This window comes from Moschus berezovskii, chromosome 20, assembly GCF_049115385.1.
Source record: "Moschus berezovskii isolate FMDL1 chromosome 20, NW_MosBer_1.0, whole genome shotgun sequence".
NCBI classification, from domain to species: domain Eukaryota; kingdom Metazoa; phylum Chordata; class Mammalia; order Artiodactyla; family Moschidae; genus Moschus; species Moschus berezovskii.
This window is the reverse complement of record NC_142479.1, coordinates 34,893,504-34,910,130: the sequence shown is the minus strand read 5'-3', so window position 1 is coordinate 34,910,130 and position 16,627 is coordinate 34,893,504. Positions and strand designations below refer to the sequence as shown.

At 51.2% G+C, this 16,627-nt stretch overlaps 2 protein-coding genes across 4 annotated transcripts in view; one reads left to right on the top strand and one right to left on the bottom strand.

The window, feature by feature from the left end:
• Positions 1-5,774, top strand: part of SMYD4 (SET and MYND domain containing 4) — a 43,707-nt gene extending 37,933 nt beyond the window's left edge. Inside the window, exon 11 of one of the 2 annotated variants that reach the window (XM_088828764.1) lies at positions 4,987-5,774. In XM_088828764.1, the coding sequence (XP_088684890.1) occupies positions 4,987-5,065 (79 nt within the window). In that variant the 3' untranslated portion in view covers positions 5,066-5,774. Of the gene's footprint in view, positions 1-958; positions 3,356-4,986 lie in introns of those variants that run through there. The other variant, XM_088828763.1, reaches the window with a different exon arrangement.
• Positions 3,507-15,575, bottom strand: SERPINF1 (serpin family F member 1). 2 transcript variants are annotated; one of them, XM_055403356.1, is made up of 8 exons: positions 15,441-15,575; positions 10,893-10,978; positions 9,336-9,534; positions 8,552-8,707; positions 7,937-8,140; positions 6,280-6,422; positions 4,548-4,758; positions 3,507-3,890 (listed from the first exon to the last, which is right to left on the bottom strand). In XM_055403356.1, the coding sequence occupies exons 2-8, from the start codon at positions 10,968-10,970 to the stop codon at positions 3,631-3,633; spliced, it is 1,251 nt and encodes a 416-aa protein (XP_055259331.1). In that variant the 5' UTR covers positions 10,971-10,978; positions 15,441-15,575; the 3' UTR covers positions 3,507-3,630. The 2 variants fall into 2 exon arrangements, with proteins under 2 accessions (XP_055259331.1, XP_055259323.2); XM_055403348.2 differs by lacking the exon at positions 15,441-15,575 and adding an exon at positions 14,935-14,999.
• Between the last annotated feature and the right edge of the window lie 1,052 nt (positions 15,576-16,627).

The following is a 16,627-nucleotide window of genomic DNA, read 5'->3' as shown; positions in this document are numbered from 1 at the left end:
AGCAGCTCTTAGCCTTCTTCTCAGTCCCCTCCTCCGTCCCTCCCTCGTTCTTAGTCCCCTCCTCTGTCCCTCCCTCGGCACTCATTCTCAGCACCCTCAGCTCCGGGCCTCTCTTCCTTCTTCCTGGTCCTGTTCTTTTTAAAGCAGTTATAATCAAGCACGAGTCTTCTTGCTCCCCAGGGGATATCTGGCAATGTCTGAGAACGTTTTTAATTGTTAGGACTAGGGGTGGAGGCCAGAGATACTGTTAAACATCCAACAGTGCACGAGACGGCAGCACCACAACCCCCCCAGCTAAGAATTATCTGGCCCCCAAATGTCAATATTGTCAAGGTTGAGAAACCCAGCTTTAAAAGTTGAAAGAACAGTAGGATTGGTGAGTTGATGGCCTCATCCACTTTTGTAACTGGGATCATTAGGAGGCCCTACTGTCAGTATTTCTAGGTGGAATACGTCCAGCCTTGATAAAGCTGCTATTGGTGTGGTGAAATGTTCGAAACTCGATCCTGGGACTGTGTGGTGGGTGGGCCTGATACCCAAGACGTAGAGGCAGCCCATTCGGTCAGAGAGAGGGCAAAGAGCTGCAGAATCAGGTCACAGACGGACTTGGTGTCTCTTGAGACAAAGGCTCGTGAGTAAACCTCGAGTAAATATAGGACCATGTGGTCACAAAGACTCGGACTTGACTTAGCAACTGAACAACAACAAAAATATCGGATGAGCTCTTTGAGACCTGCCTGTCTCTCAGTATCCTGGAATCTTTGTACTTTTTTTGTAGCTTTCATTTCAAACTCTAGCTCTCAGTGTGTTTTGTGAGTCTCTTCTGCCCTTCTAGACTATAAGGTTCTTGAAAACAAAAGTTACCTACTCTGCATTCTTCACGGGATGTGAGTAGGCCCTCCACTGTTTGCCTGATTGAACACACGGGCTCACTTATCTTTACCTCCTTGTGGTTCAGGTGTGCAATACCCGAAGCTCTGAACACAATACAGAAGGCAGAGAAGGTCCTGTTGGTGCATTATGGCCCTTGGAATGACGAGATCCGGGAGCTACAAAAGATGAAATCCTGTTTATTGGACTTGCCAACCATCCCTGTGGGACCTAAGAAATAGGGTGGGATGAGTTAAAGAGGGTCTGTTGCTGCTGAGCTGTCACCTAAAAATACAGGACCTGCCTGACAGTCACAAGCCTGGTGTACAAGATGGGGGAGGACTTAGAAGGCTTCGCAGTTAGAGATAGGCTCACCTATTTTGATGGATGTTTTTTGAAGTAGTTAACTACTCTCCAGCACAAACTCCCATTTCCCAGAAAAGACTTCAAACTGGTATCTGGAGAGCCTAAGCCCTTTAAAAGGATTTTAGCTGATCTGCAGGCATCTGGATGTTAGCCTAGGGTTTTGGCTAGACGCCACCTCTCTAAATGATGATGTCTGCTTCGCTGGAACATTCCTATGGTTTCTAGCAGTAATGAAGTGTTGTGTACCACTCCAGTGGGAACTTAAACTCTTTAATAGTTGTGTTGTAATTGAAAAATAGTTATAAAGCCAGAAGTCAGTGAGGCTCCTTACCTCTGGAGAGACAGTTTCATTTATGTTCTAGCTTTCTCAAATCCTTTGTTTAAACCGGTAGCATATAAATTATGAATAGAGAAATAAATATGGGACCATTTTGTTGTTGGGCTAGGATGGCAACTCTCAATTTTTTTTTTGCTAGTTTTCCAGCCCTCGTACTCTGGATTTCACTCTATACTCCTGGCTGACTCACTGACCAAACACTAATAAAATCAAACTTGTAGCGAAGGCTTTATAACACGTCCTTTCTGAGTTATGTTTATTAGCAAACCTGAAAAGAGATCGCTTTTTTTTCTATCTCCCCAAGCAGGCAAATTAAATACAGACTATGTAAGTACTGAAAAGGGGGAAACAGCTTCAGAAGGTGCTGAGCGTGTGGGCATGGCTGCTTGTGGTTCCAAAGCTAAGAGACAAGATAAGAAGGAGAACTGTTGTCTACCTGGTTGTACAGCCTGGGCTAAACATTTTTTGGCATCAGGGACTGGTTTCATGGCAGAAAGTTTATCCACAGACCAGGAGCAGGGTGGAGACGGTTTGGGGATGATTCAAGCACATTATGTCTGTCGTGCACTTTATTTCTATTATTATTACATCAGTTCCACCTCAGATCATCAGGCATTAGATTCTGGAGGTTGGGGATCCCGGTCTAAACCCCATGAGCAGGCCAGAGTCTCTGGATCTGAACCCTCGGTTCTCTATCACCACTGGGGACCAAGTGGTTCAGATGAGTTACTGGAAAAAATTCACACTGCTTTGAGAGCTTGCCCACCCCATCCATGCCCAAGAAGTGCCTGGTGGTTGCCCTGGCATTTATAATCAGGAACTGAATGGCCTTGAAGCTGCCTGGCAGTAGCTTTTCAAGAAGCTGAGTGTTCAGAACATGGTTTGCACTCAAACCTTTGAATGAAGGGCAGGCAGAATCTCGTTTATCTTCCTTTCTACTAATTCACTGTGGCAGAGGCCATGGCCAGTGAGATGTTTGGGTAGAGCAGACTTTCAAGAAGAAAAATTTAGTCCTGTGGCCAATTCTGTAGTTGTTCTGTTCTTAAAACACTTGGCACGTTTCAAGTTCCTGAAAAAAAGGTTCAGCTGTACTTTGTAAAATAGGCCCACTTCCTTAAAAAGAATATGGGTAGAATTTTACATCACAGACCTCATTTTTATGTGAACTTAAGAGCTTTCTTTAAATGCTCTATAAAATAAAGAATTATTTCCTGAAGTTACAAGCTTCTTCCCTGATCTGTCTGCATGTTAACCGGTGTTGTCAGGTGACATTAGCTTGACAAGAGGGTTATCTGTGCTTGATTTAAGACCTAAAGTCCAAGACTTCCCTGGGGGTCCAGGGGCTATGACCACACTTCCAAAGCAGGAGACCCAGGGAAACTAAGATCCCACATGCTATGTAGTGTGGCCAAAAAATAAAAAACCTGAAGTCCTGTGCTTCCCAGTTGGTGCTAGTGGTGAAGAGCCCACCTGCCAGTGCAGGAGACATAGAGATGCGGGTTCAGTCCCTGGGTTGGGAAGATCCCCTGGAGGAGGGCATGGCCACCCACTCCAGTATTCTTGTCTGGAGAATCCCACGGACAAAGGAGCCTGGTGGGCAACAGTCCATAGGGTTGCAAAGAGTTGGACACGATTGAAGCAACTTAGCATGCAAAGTCCTGTGTATTTAAGAGCTGGCTCCACTGATGGTAAAGACAGGAAATCTCTTCCCAGGGGGACTGGTATCCTAAAGTGTGAACCCCCACAGAGCAGAGAATCAGTCCCAGCATTATATAGTGCAGATAACTAAAGTTCATATCTCATATGGTGACTTTCTGCAGTTTAGATAGACCCAGCCTATAAAGATGGGACCAACAATTTCCTAAAGGGCTATTTGTCTTCATATTAAATTTAACATAGCTCAAAATAGGAGGAGGAGCAGGGTAACGAAAGATAAGGATAAAGCACTTTTATTGCAAAGTATACACTGAAACGTAGGGATAGCCTTCATATAATATATAATCTGCCATCCCTCTAGGTTTTTTTCTTCTTGGGTATTTGAACATTAAGTTGGAGTATTAAGTGCCCCTGGGGTCCAGAATTTTGCCTATGAAGAGAAGGGCCCCTGTGTCTGTGTCCCTCAGTACAAAGATGAAAGGTTGGTTAAGGTGATAGTCCAGAGGGAAGGTGAGACGGGCAGGCTGGACCCCTGGGCCGGAGTTAGTACCCGCCCCATCCTCATTCCACTCGAATCCGATGCGATGTTCCACTTGAGTAAGTTTGATAGGTTTGCCCGTGATCTTGCTAAAGTCTGGTGCATCAAACAGGGATTGCAGCTCTGCAGAAATTGAGAAAGATTTCCATTAAAACCTTTCCTTGTGAACGCTGCAAGGAAGAATACAATCCTGATTCTCAAGAATGCGAGCAAAGTGGGGGTAGAACACTGCTTTTGACTGTCTGTAACATTCGTAGAGCTCTGGGCTGGTTAAGGGTTAAGTGACTTGCCTAAGAGCACACAGCCAATGAGGTTAAGATTAGAAACCAGGTCAAGGGACCTATCTTGAGAGGTTCAGAGTTCCTCTTATAGGATGTATGCTCTAGGGGCTTAGGAATGAGTCTGATAAGGAAGGCAGTTCAGTCTTCCCCTCCAGCACTATTAGAATGAAGGGATCATCCCGGGTCCCAGCACTAGTCCATGGAGGCTTTGCAATCTGCTTAGCAAGGTGGATGGTTTCCCTTGTGGCTCAGCTGGTAAAGAATCCACCTGCAAGGCAGGAGACCTGGGTTCGTTCCCTGGGTTGGGAAGATCCCCTGGAGAAGGGAAAGGCTACCCACTCCAGTATTCTGGCCTGGAGAATTCCATGAACTGTATAGGACATGGGGTCACAGAGCCGGACACAACTGAGCAACTTTCACTCTCACTGTAACAAGGTGGAAGGAAGGTTCAAAGATTCAGCCCCGCTCTCCCCAAGAGCAAAGGGTGTTGCAGCCATACTCAGCTCCTGCACGGACTTGGTGAGTTCGCCTTCATAACTCAGCTTCAACTTGGGAATGGTCAGGACCGCCTGAACAGTCTTCAGTTCTCGGTCTATGTCATGAATGAACTCAGAGGTGAGGCTCTCTTCTATCAAGGTCAAGTTCTGGGTCACTTTCTGAGGCAGGAAGAAGATGATACTCGTGCTCCCGGTCAAGGGCAGCTGGGCAATCTGAAACAACAGGGAGGAAGCACATGGGTTAGTCATTTGGAGTCCAGGAGCCTAGCGATGGACAAACACCCCGAGCCGCCGTCTCTCCTGGGACCAGGCTTTGCCTCGCTTCCCCTGCCCCTTGTCTGTGTAACAGTTGTCCCTCTAAGCTGTTGCTTTCCGGCAGCAAGATGTCTACTGATGGGACTTCCCTAGTGGTAGAGTGGTTAAAGAATTCTGGCATTGCAGGGGGCACCGGTTCAATCCCTGGACTGAGAAGGAAGATCCCACATGCTGCAGAGCAACTAAGCCCATGGGCCACAACTAGAGAGTCATTGCACTGAAATGAAAGATCTGCACAAGGCAACTAAGACCTGATGCAGGTAAATAAATAAAAGCTATCTACTGATGTTTCTTCAAGCATAAGCCACTGTCTTTTCTTAGCCTAATACCAACTGAAGTTATCTACTGAAAGAATTTTCTTCTGTGGTTTTTTCCTAAAGAGCCAGAATTGAATTCCCAGGTCTGTGTTTTCTCCCAAGGTTTGTCTGCCAGTAGTTACTGATCATCTGTTACATACAGAGCCCCGGACTAGAAATGAGGGCACTGGGAAGAACAATGCAGAAGCGGCAATACAGTGGCCCTCTGAGCAGAGGTCTTTAACCTAAGGGGCAGATGGCATCAGGGGTCCCAAGAGCCCCTGAAATCACCTGCAGAGATGCATATGTGGCATTTCTCTCCAGTGCTTCAGGCATATTGTCAGATTCCCAAAGAAAAAAACTACTGACTTAGAATTTTCTTAAGTCAGCTAGGAGAGACTTAGAATGCCAGCAACTTGGAGTTTGCAACAGATTTTGAAAGTTTGGATTTTTATGAAAACAAGTTCTCCCCAAAAAAAGAGAAGAAGGAAAGACAAAAAAAAAAAAACCAGCATTTGAGTGCCCAGTCTTGAGGACTCAATTTCACTTTACCAACTGTTGCAACAAACCCTGAGTCGGAGGATAAGTTTCAATAGCTATGGCCCTTCATTTTTAGAAACAAAGGGCTCAGCTAGTGGGGCTTCCCTGATAGCTCAGCTGGTAAAGAATCTGCCTGCAATGCAGGAGACCTTGGTTTGATTCCTGGGTGGGGAAGGTCTGCAAGAGAAGGGATAGGCTATCCATTCCAGTATTCTTGGGCTTCCCTTGTGGCTCAGCTGGTAAAGAATCCACCTGCAATGCGGGAGACCTGGGTTCAATCCCTGAGAAGATCTCCTGGAGGAGGGCATGGCAACCCGCTCCAGTAAGGCTCAGAAAAGCTCTTAAGTTACTGAAGGGCACATAGCAGGTAAAATTCAGACAGCTCCATAACAAGAGAAGCCACCACAATGAGAAGCCCACCCCACAACTAGAGAAAGCCCATGCTGCACAGCAATGAAGACCCAGCTCAGCCATAAATAGGTCAATAAATAATTCAGACTGCTGTCAGATCTCAAAGGCCATTCTATTCCTACTGCACCATCCTGCCTGAACCCACACCGCCACTCACACTCCCCATACAGACCTTGCAGTTGAGATCAGAATCCAAGCCGTACCGTAAAACGGCCTTAGGGTCTGACATCATGGGGACTTTCACAGTCCTCTCCTCATCCAAGTGGAAATCCCCCAGGGAAGTCTTTCTGGAGTCAAACTTTGTTACCCACTGCCCTGGAATGAAACAGATGGAGTTCCCTGAGCCCCAGGAGACCAGAAAGGCATACTGCTGAAAATTGCCCGGCTACAGGAATCAGGATCCCTGATGGCTCAGTGGTAAAGAACTGAGAATTGACCTGCGTCTCCTGTCAATGCAGGAGATGCGGGTGTGACCCTTGGGTTGGGCAGATCACCTGGAGGATGGCATGGCAGCCCACTCCAGTATGCTTGCCTGGGAAATCCCATGGACAGAGGAGCTACAGTCCATGGAACTGCAGAAAAGTCCACTTAGCGATTAAACAGCAGCAGGAATCTGAGTCACCAGAGGCCCTAACACGTCAGGGAATTGTCTCAGGATGGGCCATCTGGACCGTGATATTTTGAGGGTCCCGACTACCTTCCATATGTAAACTCAGAAAGAAGCATTGTCAGGTTTATTCAAGTTCTGTGATAGCTAGGAGAAAGGTGAACTGGTACACACTTCCGCAGTGATGTGTCTGGGAGACAGACTGTAGGGAGACCAGAGCTGGAAGGGACCTCAACTTCATGTCACAGATGAGAACGCATGAACGCCCAGAGAAGTGAAGTGACTTGCCAGTGCTCACACAGTGAGCCGATCGTTTAACGTGGTCTTTAACGTGCTGGTCTGTAACAGCTTCTTTCATTTCCTGGAGCTCAGTGCTTCATGAAGGACTTTTCTCTGGAGGTTTAGGGGTCCCCTCTCAACACTGCCTGATACTTTTTATGAAGCATTTTAAGGGGAAGTTGCCCAAAATCCCACCCAAGGCTCATGAATAGGGCTGGCCTCACACTGGGCCCGTGGAATAGCTGGGTACCTCACCATGGCCTAGAAGAATGTTATTAGAGAACTAACATGTTTTATCAAGGGCTTTCCAGGTGATGCTGGTGGTAAATCTGCCTGCCAGTGCAGGAGACGTTAAGAGATGTGGGTTCAGTCCCTGGGTCGGGAAGATCCCCTGGAGGAGGGCATGGCAACCCACTCCAGTATTCTTGCCTAGAGAATTCCATGGACAAAGGAGCCTGGTGGGCTACAGTCCATAGAGTTGCAAAGTGTCAGACACTACTGAATCGACTTAGCACACACACACACACCTGCTGTGTGTCCCAGGCATGATACTAGGTCCATGAAAAGACAGGAGACAATACACACAGAGTGCCTCTGAAATCAGTTTGCCATCTCCCAGTAACAGACGAGAAAACAGGCTCAAAAAGGCTATGAAGTTCATGCAGATCTCTCCAGCCAGAGCCGGGCATGGACCCTCTACCAGCCCCAAAAAAGGCACAGGAGTGGGAGTGCCCCCTTACCTCTGCTGGTCTTTCTCCACCACCCCTTACACTTTGCAGGTATTTATCCAGTGTTTGCCTTGGGTTTGGTGACAGGCAGGCAGCCCTCAGGCAAGGACCTTTCCAGGGTCCTCCTCTGCCTTCTTTGACGTCCCCTCCTTCCCGGCCCCCTCTTGACACGCACTGTCCACCCTCGGCCGAAAGCCAAGTGGAGAAGCCCTCACCCTTGAAGTAAGCCACGCCCAGGAGGAAAATGCTGATCTCACTGGGCATCTCCCTCGTGGACCTAGCGACTTTCCCTTTCATCTGGGCCTGCACCCAGTTGTTAATCTCCTGAAGGTCTATTCGAGAGTTGCCGGTCAGGATTCTGGGCCTGGTCCCATATGACTTCTCCAGGGGTGGGACGAAGCTGGCTTTTATCCGCAGCTCTGCGAAGAGATGGAGCAGAGGTTAGTGCACTCTGAGACCTCACCCAGCATCCTCCCTGACAGTCTGTGGTTCTGCCTGATCCTTGGCAGGCCCTGACTCCCTGCCTGGCATCCCTCCGGGACTCTCCCGGACTCCGTGCCAGCTTCCCCAGGCACTGGATGGGGAACAACAGATTTCACTCATTGCTGTTTTCTCTTCACGTGACTGCCCTCCCCCGACCCTCCCACTGACTCCTTCAGCCCATATCCTCTTTCTGATCCTCTGTACCCATGAAGCCCCTTCCTGCCCACCCCCCAGTGCCAGGCTTGGCCCCGGGCAGACGTGCTCTGGTGTTTAGAAAGAAACCCCCAGATAATTGCAGCAGAGAGCCCCACACGCCTCAGGCAGCTCGGGCCAGCAGGGCGACTCACTCCTTTCGAAGATAATCCGGGAAGCACTCTTAAGGTTCTTCTGGGGGGCGGTGACGGAGGCAAGGAGGTCCTTGTAGGTGCCGTGGATGTCTGGGTTACTGATCAGGTCATAGTACAGAGCCCGGTGAATGCTGGATTCTGTCCGCTGTTCCGCACCTGCCAAGGGGAACAGGCGTGTGAGTCTCTGTAACTGCTTGCCAGGCCCATGTCAGCCTAACTCTCAGGGACACTGAACCCTGAGCCTGTCTATCTGCTGGTACCTGGAGACTTTCTAGGTGGGAAGGAATTTGAAGGCAGTGGAAGAAAAATAGGTTTTCCTGAAGGTAGGCCAAAGGCATCAGGCCTGGAAAGATAGAAGAATGGGAGTGAGGTTCAAAGGCCCTGTGCTTCTCCCATCACAGCACTTACCAGACTGTTCTACAGCCTCCTATTTCCTACTTTTCCCCATGAACTCAGCTGTGTGGCCCAAGTGAGAACAGAGACCATGTCTGCTTGTGTGTAGTTACATCCCCAGTATCAAGCCAAGCCATTGAGGCTTGCACGTAGGAGGAGCTCCTCTAAGGGATGTCAATAAGTGGTCCCAAGGCCACACACCTGTGTCGGCAGTGCTCCACCACGCGCCCCCCCGACCTGAGTCCCACTCCTACATGCTAGGACCCCTGGGCCAGCCTCTCGGCCCTCATCACCCTCCCTAAGTGAAGTGTGTCCAGGGCCTAGAGTCAGATATGTACAGAGGTCAGAGGGCAGCTCTGGGATGCCGGGCTTTCTGCGGCGGGGAACTCACCCAGCGACAGGGCAGAGAGTGCCGTGGCCACGCTGAGCGGAGACAGCAGCACGTTGGTGGTGGGGCTCTCTCCGGATCTCACGCGGTACAGGTCGTAGCCGAAGTTGGAGACGGCTGCCGCCAGCTTATTCACAGGAACCTTGAAGAAGGGATCCTCTTCCTCCACTGGCACCCCCGTGCTCTCAGGGGCCAGGGAGCCCTGCATGTGAGTACAAGGACCAGTGCAGATGAGCAGGGGGCGACTGTCTCATGACTTGACGTGGGACTGTCCTTCTGGTCCCTGAAGGCTGTCCTGCCTGAAGAGGTACAGCCATCTGTTGGAATGAGTCTGTCCCCCTACTCCTGTGGGGGTGCTCCACTGGGGAGAGGCAACCCCCAAGAGAGGTTAGCTGGCCAGCTTTAAACACCAGTGACCTGTGAGCTTCAGGCCTGTGACTCATGGAAAAAAAAAAAGGGAAGTCCCCCTTCCCAAGAAATTCTCTTCTCAGGTCAGAGTCTCCCTGTCTGCTCAGCCTTGCCCTCTGCTCCCAGGTCTCCACCTGGACCCTCCCATCAAACCCTCCTTGTCTTTCTTGGCCCTGATCAGACATCACCTCCTCCATCACAGACAAGCCCTGGTGGCTCCAATATGAAGGCTCCTTTAGTTCTCTGGCCATTTTTGAGAGTCAACTACCACTTACGTATTAACCACTTACCATGCGCCAGGCTCTGCGGTGGTTCTTTTCATTTGAGTTACTTCATTTCATACTAGTTGACGTAAGTGATATCCTCAAAGATTAATGTCTTAAAACAGTCCCTTGAAGGCCAGAACTGAGTCTTTTATATTTCCACCCATCCCCAGCACCTACAGAGTAGGTGTTCAGTAGATAAATAAGTGACTGTCCATGTTGGCCCTGTAAGGATGGGTGTTTTTCATCCCGTCTTATAGATAAGAAAACAGATTCAAGTTACAGTGACTTATCTAAAATAAAAAAACTGGTGAGAGGTGGAACCAGAATTCAAATTTGGAACTCACAATAAAGTCCAGAGCTCCTGCCAATATGCCCCACCTGCCCTGGCTGCCCTTGTGACAGTCACCACCACCTCCCTACCCCCCAACTGTTGCATAGCCTAGGCTTCTTGGCATCCGCCTTTGCAACCCAACTGTGGTCTCTCTGGACAGGAAAGAGGCCTTTCCATGCTCTTACATCTCTGCTGCCCCCTAGTTAGGATCGGAGCAAACATCCAAGACCACCAGCTCCTCAGTGAGACCCATAAGTAATGAAAGGTAATGAGAAAATCTTCACTGAAGGGCTTGTTAGAGGGCTTTCGCCTTTCACCTTCTTGGATCTTCCCCACCCACCCCACCCCACCCCCACCACTCTGTCCTCTGAAAGGCAGGGCGAGACGCTTTCTGTTTTGCTCTTGGAAAAACCAAGGCCCTGTCTGGATGGAAAGACCAGAGCCTGGCCTGCAGCCTGGGTGCTGTCCAGTCTCCCCGTGCTGCCTGATGAGGCAGGGCTGGGATTGCTAACATCCCCCGCCCTGCCCCAGGCCCCGCACCCAACTCCTACTGACCGCCTCTGGGCCGGCATTCTGGCAGCGGCCAAACCCGAGGAGGGCTCCAGTCCAGAGGAGTAGCACGAGGGCCTGCATCTCGGGGCCTGCAAGAGAGCAAAAGAGGAGGCAGGCTGCTTCCCCCACCGCCAACCTGCGCCACTGGCCACCCTGGGCAGGGAGCAGGGCCAGCACCTTCCATCCAGCCTACCCCCGGGCTGGAAGTGGACCCTCAGCTTGCTAACCCTCCCTCTCAGCACCTCCCCAGCCCTCCCCCTGCTTCACAGCCCACAGTCCTATGGCGAGCTTGTGCTTTCATCCATGGTCTGTGCCAGGAGACCCTCCTTCAGGCCTAAACCTCCAGGGTGGTGAAGGCCCAGCAGTGGGCTCCTGTGTAGGGGTGTGATCCAGCCCAAATGCACACTGAGGCTGTTCCCTGCAGGCACCAGCTCATTATGTAGGATTTGGATCTATGTCTAGTAATGGCATGGGGGCAGAATCTCAGATGTAGAGTCATGGAACACAGAGAATGGGGGCATCCGGTCTAGCCCCAGGTCCCCCACAAGAAGCTCTCAAACTCTCTCCTCGAATTGCTCTGCGCTGGAACCTGTGGTTTCATCAAGGACTCGTGGGATCTTAGTTCCCTGACCAGGGATCGAACCCAGATCCAGGCAGAGAAAATGATGAGTCCTAGCCACTGTACTGCCAGGGAATTCCCATCAATCCTGTGTCTTTTTTGTTTGTTTATGGCTCTGCCGGGTCTCAATTGCAGCACATGAGAATCCTTTTTTTATTTTCTTTAGGTGCATATGAACTCTCAGTTGTGGCATGTGGGGTCCAGTTCCCCAACCAGGGATTGAAACTAGACCCCCTGTATTGGGAACGCAGCCTTAGTCACTGAACTACCAGGGAAGTCACCAGTTCTGTGTCTTAATACCTCTCTAAATCCCAGTGTCTTCTCTTGTAAAATGGAAATCAGTTCTTACCTATTGGATGAGAATTAAATTTGGTGATGCTTCATAGCACTCAGCGGGGCCAAAGACAGGTGAGTTCTCCAATGATCCCTGAGCCAAATTGTGTCTCCCTACTCCTGGAACCCCAGGGCCCCCCTTTCCCCTTGGGGAGCCAAGTCCTCTTCCTCCTACCAACTTGGAACCCTCTCTGACACCCATCAGAATTCTTTCCTTCAAGTTAAATAATACCAAGTCTTAGTAAGGCCACCCAAATCCCTACACCTCCCCAGCAGTAGCCTCTTTGGACCCGACTCTGGTCCAACCCCTGGACCACAAGGGCAAAGGGAACTCTTTGAGTGCAGGGCTCCCCCATCTCTTGCCCTCCTACACTCATTGCCTCTGTAAGCTCAGCCTCGGGGTCAGGATGTGGAGGTGGGAGGGGATGAAGGCAGTGGGGAGTTCATAAATAAGGTCTTCTAAGGGCCCTCTGGTTAGAAAGAGGGATAAGGTCCCAGCAGTCAGGACCTCTGGCTGGTCCCTGCCCTCCCTCCATTCACACTGCCAAGTCAAGAACTTGTCATCTGTCTTCCCTGCCTCTCACCTTCCCTGTGACACACACACACAGGCCATGGGTCTCAAGCTCTTTCTTCCTTTTGTATACCCATAAACACATACTCGGGGCTTCCTGGGGGCACTACTGGTAAAGAACCCCCGTGCCAATGCAGGAGACTAAAAAGATGCAGGTTCAATCCCTGGGTCGGGAAGATCCCCTGGAAGAAAGCATGGCAACCCACTCCAGTATTCTTGCCTGGAGAATCCCATGGACAAAAAAAAAAAAAAAGAATCCCATGGACAGAAGGGCCTGGCGGGCTACAGTCTATGGGGTCACAAAGAATGGGACACGATTCAAGTGACTTAGCACACATGCGTGCAAACACACACACTTTCCTGACTTCTCAGAACAAATAGGAAAATTAAGAGCGCAGTGTGTGGGGAATTCCCTGGTATCCAATGGTTAAGACTCTGCACTTGCAATGCAGGGGGGCTGGGCTTGATCCCTGGTTGGAGAACTAAGATCCCACATGCTACGTGGCCAAAAAAAAAAGAATGTAGTGTGCGATTTGGGGGCAAAGTCCTTAAAATTAAATCTGCTTTGGTGGCTCAGACGGTAAAGAATCTGCCTGCAATGTGAGAGACCCAGATTTGATCCCTGAGTCAGGATTTGATCCCTGGAGAAGCGAATGGCTACCCACTCCAGTATTCTTGCCTGGGGAATCCTATGGACAGAAGAGCCTGGCGGACTACAGTCCATGGGGTCAGAAAGAGTCAGACACGACTGAGCAACTAACACACAATCTTCTGGACAATGTGAAAGGCAGCAAAAGAAAAGATGGCCTCTGAGTTTGTTCTGCTTACAGCTGGATGGCCAGTGGGCACCAGCCTGGCTTTCTCTCTAAACCCTGAGCACATATCTCCCAGTGAGCAGCCAGCTGCTCTTCCGCATGGCAGCCCCTGCCACTCAGGGAGAAACTGTCCACTGAGGCAACAGGAAGGACTTTCTGCAGGGCAAGATAGAGCCCGTAACAGCGTCCAGGCTCACAGCTGCTCTCTCCACCCGGCCAGCCCCACCCAGAGCTGGCAGGGGCCTTCCCTGTCTGAGCCCCAGCAAACTGGTTTAGCAGAGACTGGAAATTCAGTGAGATGCAGGGGCGGTAGGGCTCAAGGAAAAGCCATTAGCTGTAGTCCCTGGGCCAGGGTAGGGAACCAAGTGAGGAGGGAGGAGGTGAGAGATGCCACCCTGGCCTGGTGTTTAAGGAAACCAAGTCCAGATGCTCTTGAAGGTGGGTCTTCTCTATAGGAGTCCCTGCAGTTTGAGCTCAAACCTTGGGTCATGTGAGCATTGTTACCACGTGCACGGGCTGAGGACTGAAGATGTGGTGGTGAGGGACCCTGGCAGGGAAAGACGGGCCCACAGCTGCCAGAGTCAGTCGCCAGGACACACAGTATTAACGGTGCCTCTTTGAACCCTCCACCTCAAGCCCTGGGGATGAGGGAAGTGGAGAGATTCTTGAAAGCCCCCTGCAAGGGCAGGGAGAGGGTTGAGAGTAAGGGTCTTCTGCACAGGAGGGCCCCTCTGAGCGCACTCCGTGTCTTGTCCACGGGGACCATTCTGTGGGCTGGGCCAGGCAGCCATCACCGGCCAGGGGCACAGGCACAGTGGTGCCATCCCGTCCAAAGGGCAGTGTCCAACCCAGGGGGAGGGGGCGGGGAGGAGGTCACTCTCCTCCCAGCTCGACCAAGCTCAGGCCTGCCTCTCGGCCACATTGCCCCAATCAAGAGACACAAGGAACTGCGATTTTGGGATCTTGCCTACCGGCTGGAAGGCTACATTTAAGCCAGTACATGTGTTTCAGATTAAACCCAGTGGTGAGACAAACACCATCACTCCTCCTCCTCCTCCCAGAACCACGCGGCCTTTAAGCCACATGGCGGTGGACCTCGCAGGCAGTGCAGGGAAGGGCACCGCCCTCCTCCGTGGCTCTGGGAGGGAGATCCCCAGGGGTCCCCTCCGGACCCACCCCACCATGGTGACCCCATCAAGTCAACTTTTTTTCTGAAGTCTTGGAACCTGAACGCATGGAGGCAGAGCACCCAGGGGTTTCGGCTCCCCACACCCCAGAAGGATCAGTCTTGGGAACAGAATTCCCTGGCCTGCTTCCCCTCCCACCCTCAGCCTGGGGGCTGAACTCCTGGTGGAGTGGCATGGGCCAGACAATGATGGGGTTTCTGGGAAGCCTGAAGTTCTTCTCTGGCCCAGACCCACCCCTCGATGTGGCTGGCCCCAGGGAGCCCCGAGGGTGCGGGCGGCCAACCTCTCCAGCTCTGGCAGCTAAGCCCCCAAATCCCATACCCTAGCTGAACTCAATAGTGGTCATTGTTTGCGAGAGGCCAAGACCCCACTGATCTCCCAGCTTGTACTCGCAGCTGACTTGGCCAAAGAAAAAGGGTGGGCTCTGGAGAGAAGGACCCCACTGCCCTCCATCCCAGCACACCACCCACGCCAGGAGGGCTCCCCTCAGGCCAGCTGCTTGGCAGTGTTGAGAAGTTACCTTTGAAATCAGCGCCAGTGATGTTGAAAAGGCAACAGGGAGCTGAGTCTAAGCCATGGCCAGGCTGCCCGATGGACTCCCCAGTGGAGGCACAGCACCCAACAGCCTCTTTTCGCCAGCGTTGCAGAGCACCCCACCCCAAACTGCTGCTCAGACCTGACCCAGCAGCCAGCCACGTTCTCAGCTTCTTGTCCTCCACTGCCCTCCTCCACTGTTTCCAACCCATTCCATTCAAGAGTTTTCCCGGCTTCTTCTAGTGGTGCAATTTCTCCAGCTTCTTCTAGTGGTTTAGGGATAATTGGGTTCTGACCTTCTGACCACCAACTCTTTCTGCCCCACCTCACCTATTCACCCTGGACCCCAAGCTGGAGGAACTATGGTCTCCCAGCCTCTTCTCCCTCTTTTCTGCTCCCTGGAGTTATACCTGCCTCACCCTGGTCACCCCAGCCCAGGGGAGCCTCCCATCTTCCTGATACAAACGCGGACCAGACAGGGAGCTGCTTTACCTGTGGGTGCACCGCTGCTCCACGCCCAGCCTGGGTCTGCACACTGAGGGGCTCCTGTGAGCACCAGAGCCTTTTCTGCTGCCTCCCAAGCCAGCGTCCAGCAGGCTTCAGATTACAGCTACTCCTTTCTTAAAGCGACCTGCACTCAATTTGGAGTCTGTGATTGCATCATTGTCTGGTGTTAACTTTAACCCACTGCTGGCCTTCTGCCACACACCCCCAGTTCACACATCAGACTGCAGCACCAAACCTTTCTTTGGAGCCCTGGCCGTGCCCCTCCATCCCCGGAGGGCAGTCTGGTCAGCCTGGGTGGGAGCGGGGCTGAGGAAGAGTCTGGCAGGAGGAGGCCCAGGAGGAAGCCAAAATGGAAACACTGGTCCAGAACTGGGACTCGGGTTTTTGCTGGTCTTTATTCTGGTACTGAGATTTGGGGCAAGACATCATTCATGGCTCCTCCCTACCCTTGACTGAAAAATGAGTGAATGGGACTGGGATGTCTGTGTGCTTTTTCAGCCCTGAAATGCTCTGATTTCTGAAGACCAGAAAAGGCAGTGGGGAAAATATCTGAGCAGAAGAAATGAGATGTACCCTAAATATTAGTCCTGAGAGAAGGCAGAGTATGAGTACCTGGCACCCACCTGGGCACCATAGATTTCACCTGGGAGCAGTGCTCCAAGGCTCTGCTCACCTCGGGGCATTAAGGAACTTGCAGTGTGATTGTGAGACTAAAATAGTGACATGAGAAATGATTATAGAGACTGTACCAAAACCTTTTCCAGGCATGTGTGAGTCCTGACACAAGTCTAGTGGTTGTTCAGAGAAGGAGGGATCAGAGAAGGAAGGGAAAGTACTCTGGGATATTTAGAAGTAGAGAAAATTTAGGGGACCCTCACTGGTGGCTCAGAAAGTAAAAGATCCTCCTGCCAATGCAGGAGACCCAGGTTCAATCCCTGGGTTGGGAAGATCCCATGGAGAAGGGAATGGCTACACACTCCAGTATTCTTGCCTGGAGAATCCCATGGACAGAGGAGCCTGCTGGGCAACAGTCCATGGGTTGCAAAGAGCTGGAAACGACTGAGAGAGTAGTACACACACACACACACTTCATGTGAGGTTCTGGGGAGCAGAGCTAGGGCCCCTGGGTAGAACTCCCCAGTGAACCAGGTTGAGAAGAAAAGTGTGTCAAC

Coding starts and splice junctions, on each gene's coding strand:
- SERPINF1 (XM_055403356.1), bottom strand. CDS start 10,970: ATGCAGGCCCTCGTGCTACTCCTCTGGACTGGAGCCCTCCTCGGGTTT. Junction 9,535..10,892: donor AGAATGCCGGCCCAGAGGCG/GTCAGTAGGAGT, acceptor ACTCACATGCAG/GGCTCCCTGGCCCCTGAGAG. Junction 8,708..9,335: donor ACTCTCTGCCCTGTCGCTGG/GTGAGTTCCCCG, acceptor TCCCCTTGGCAG/GTGCGGAACAGCGGACAGAA.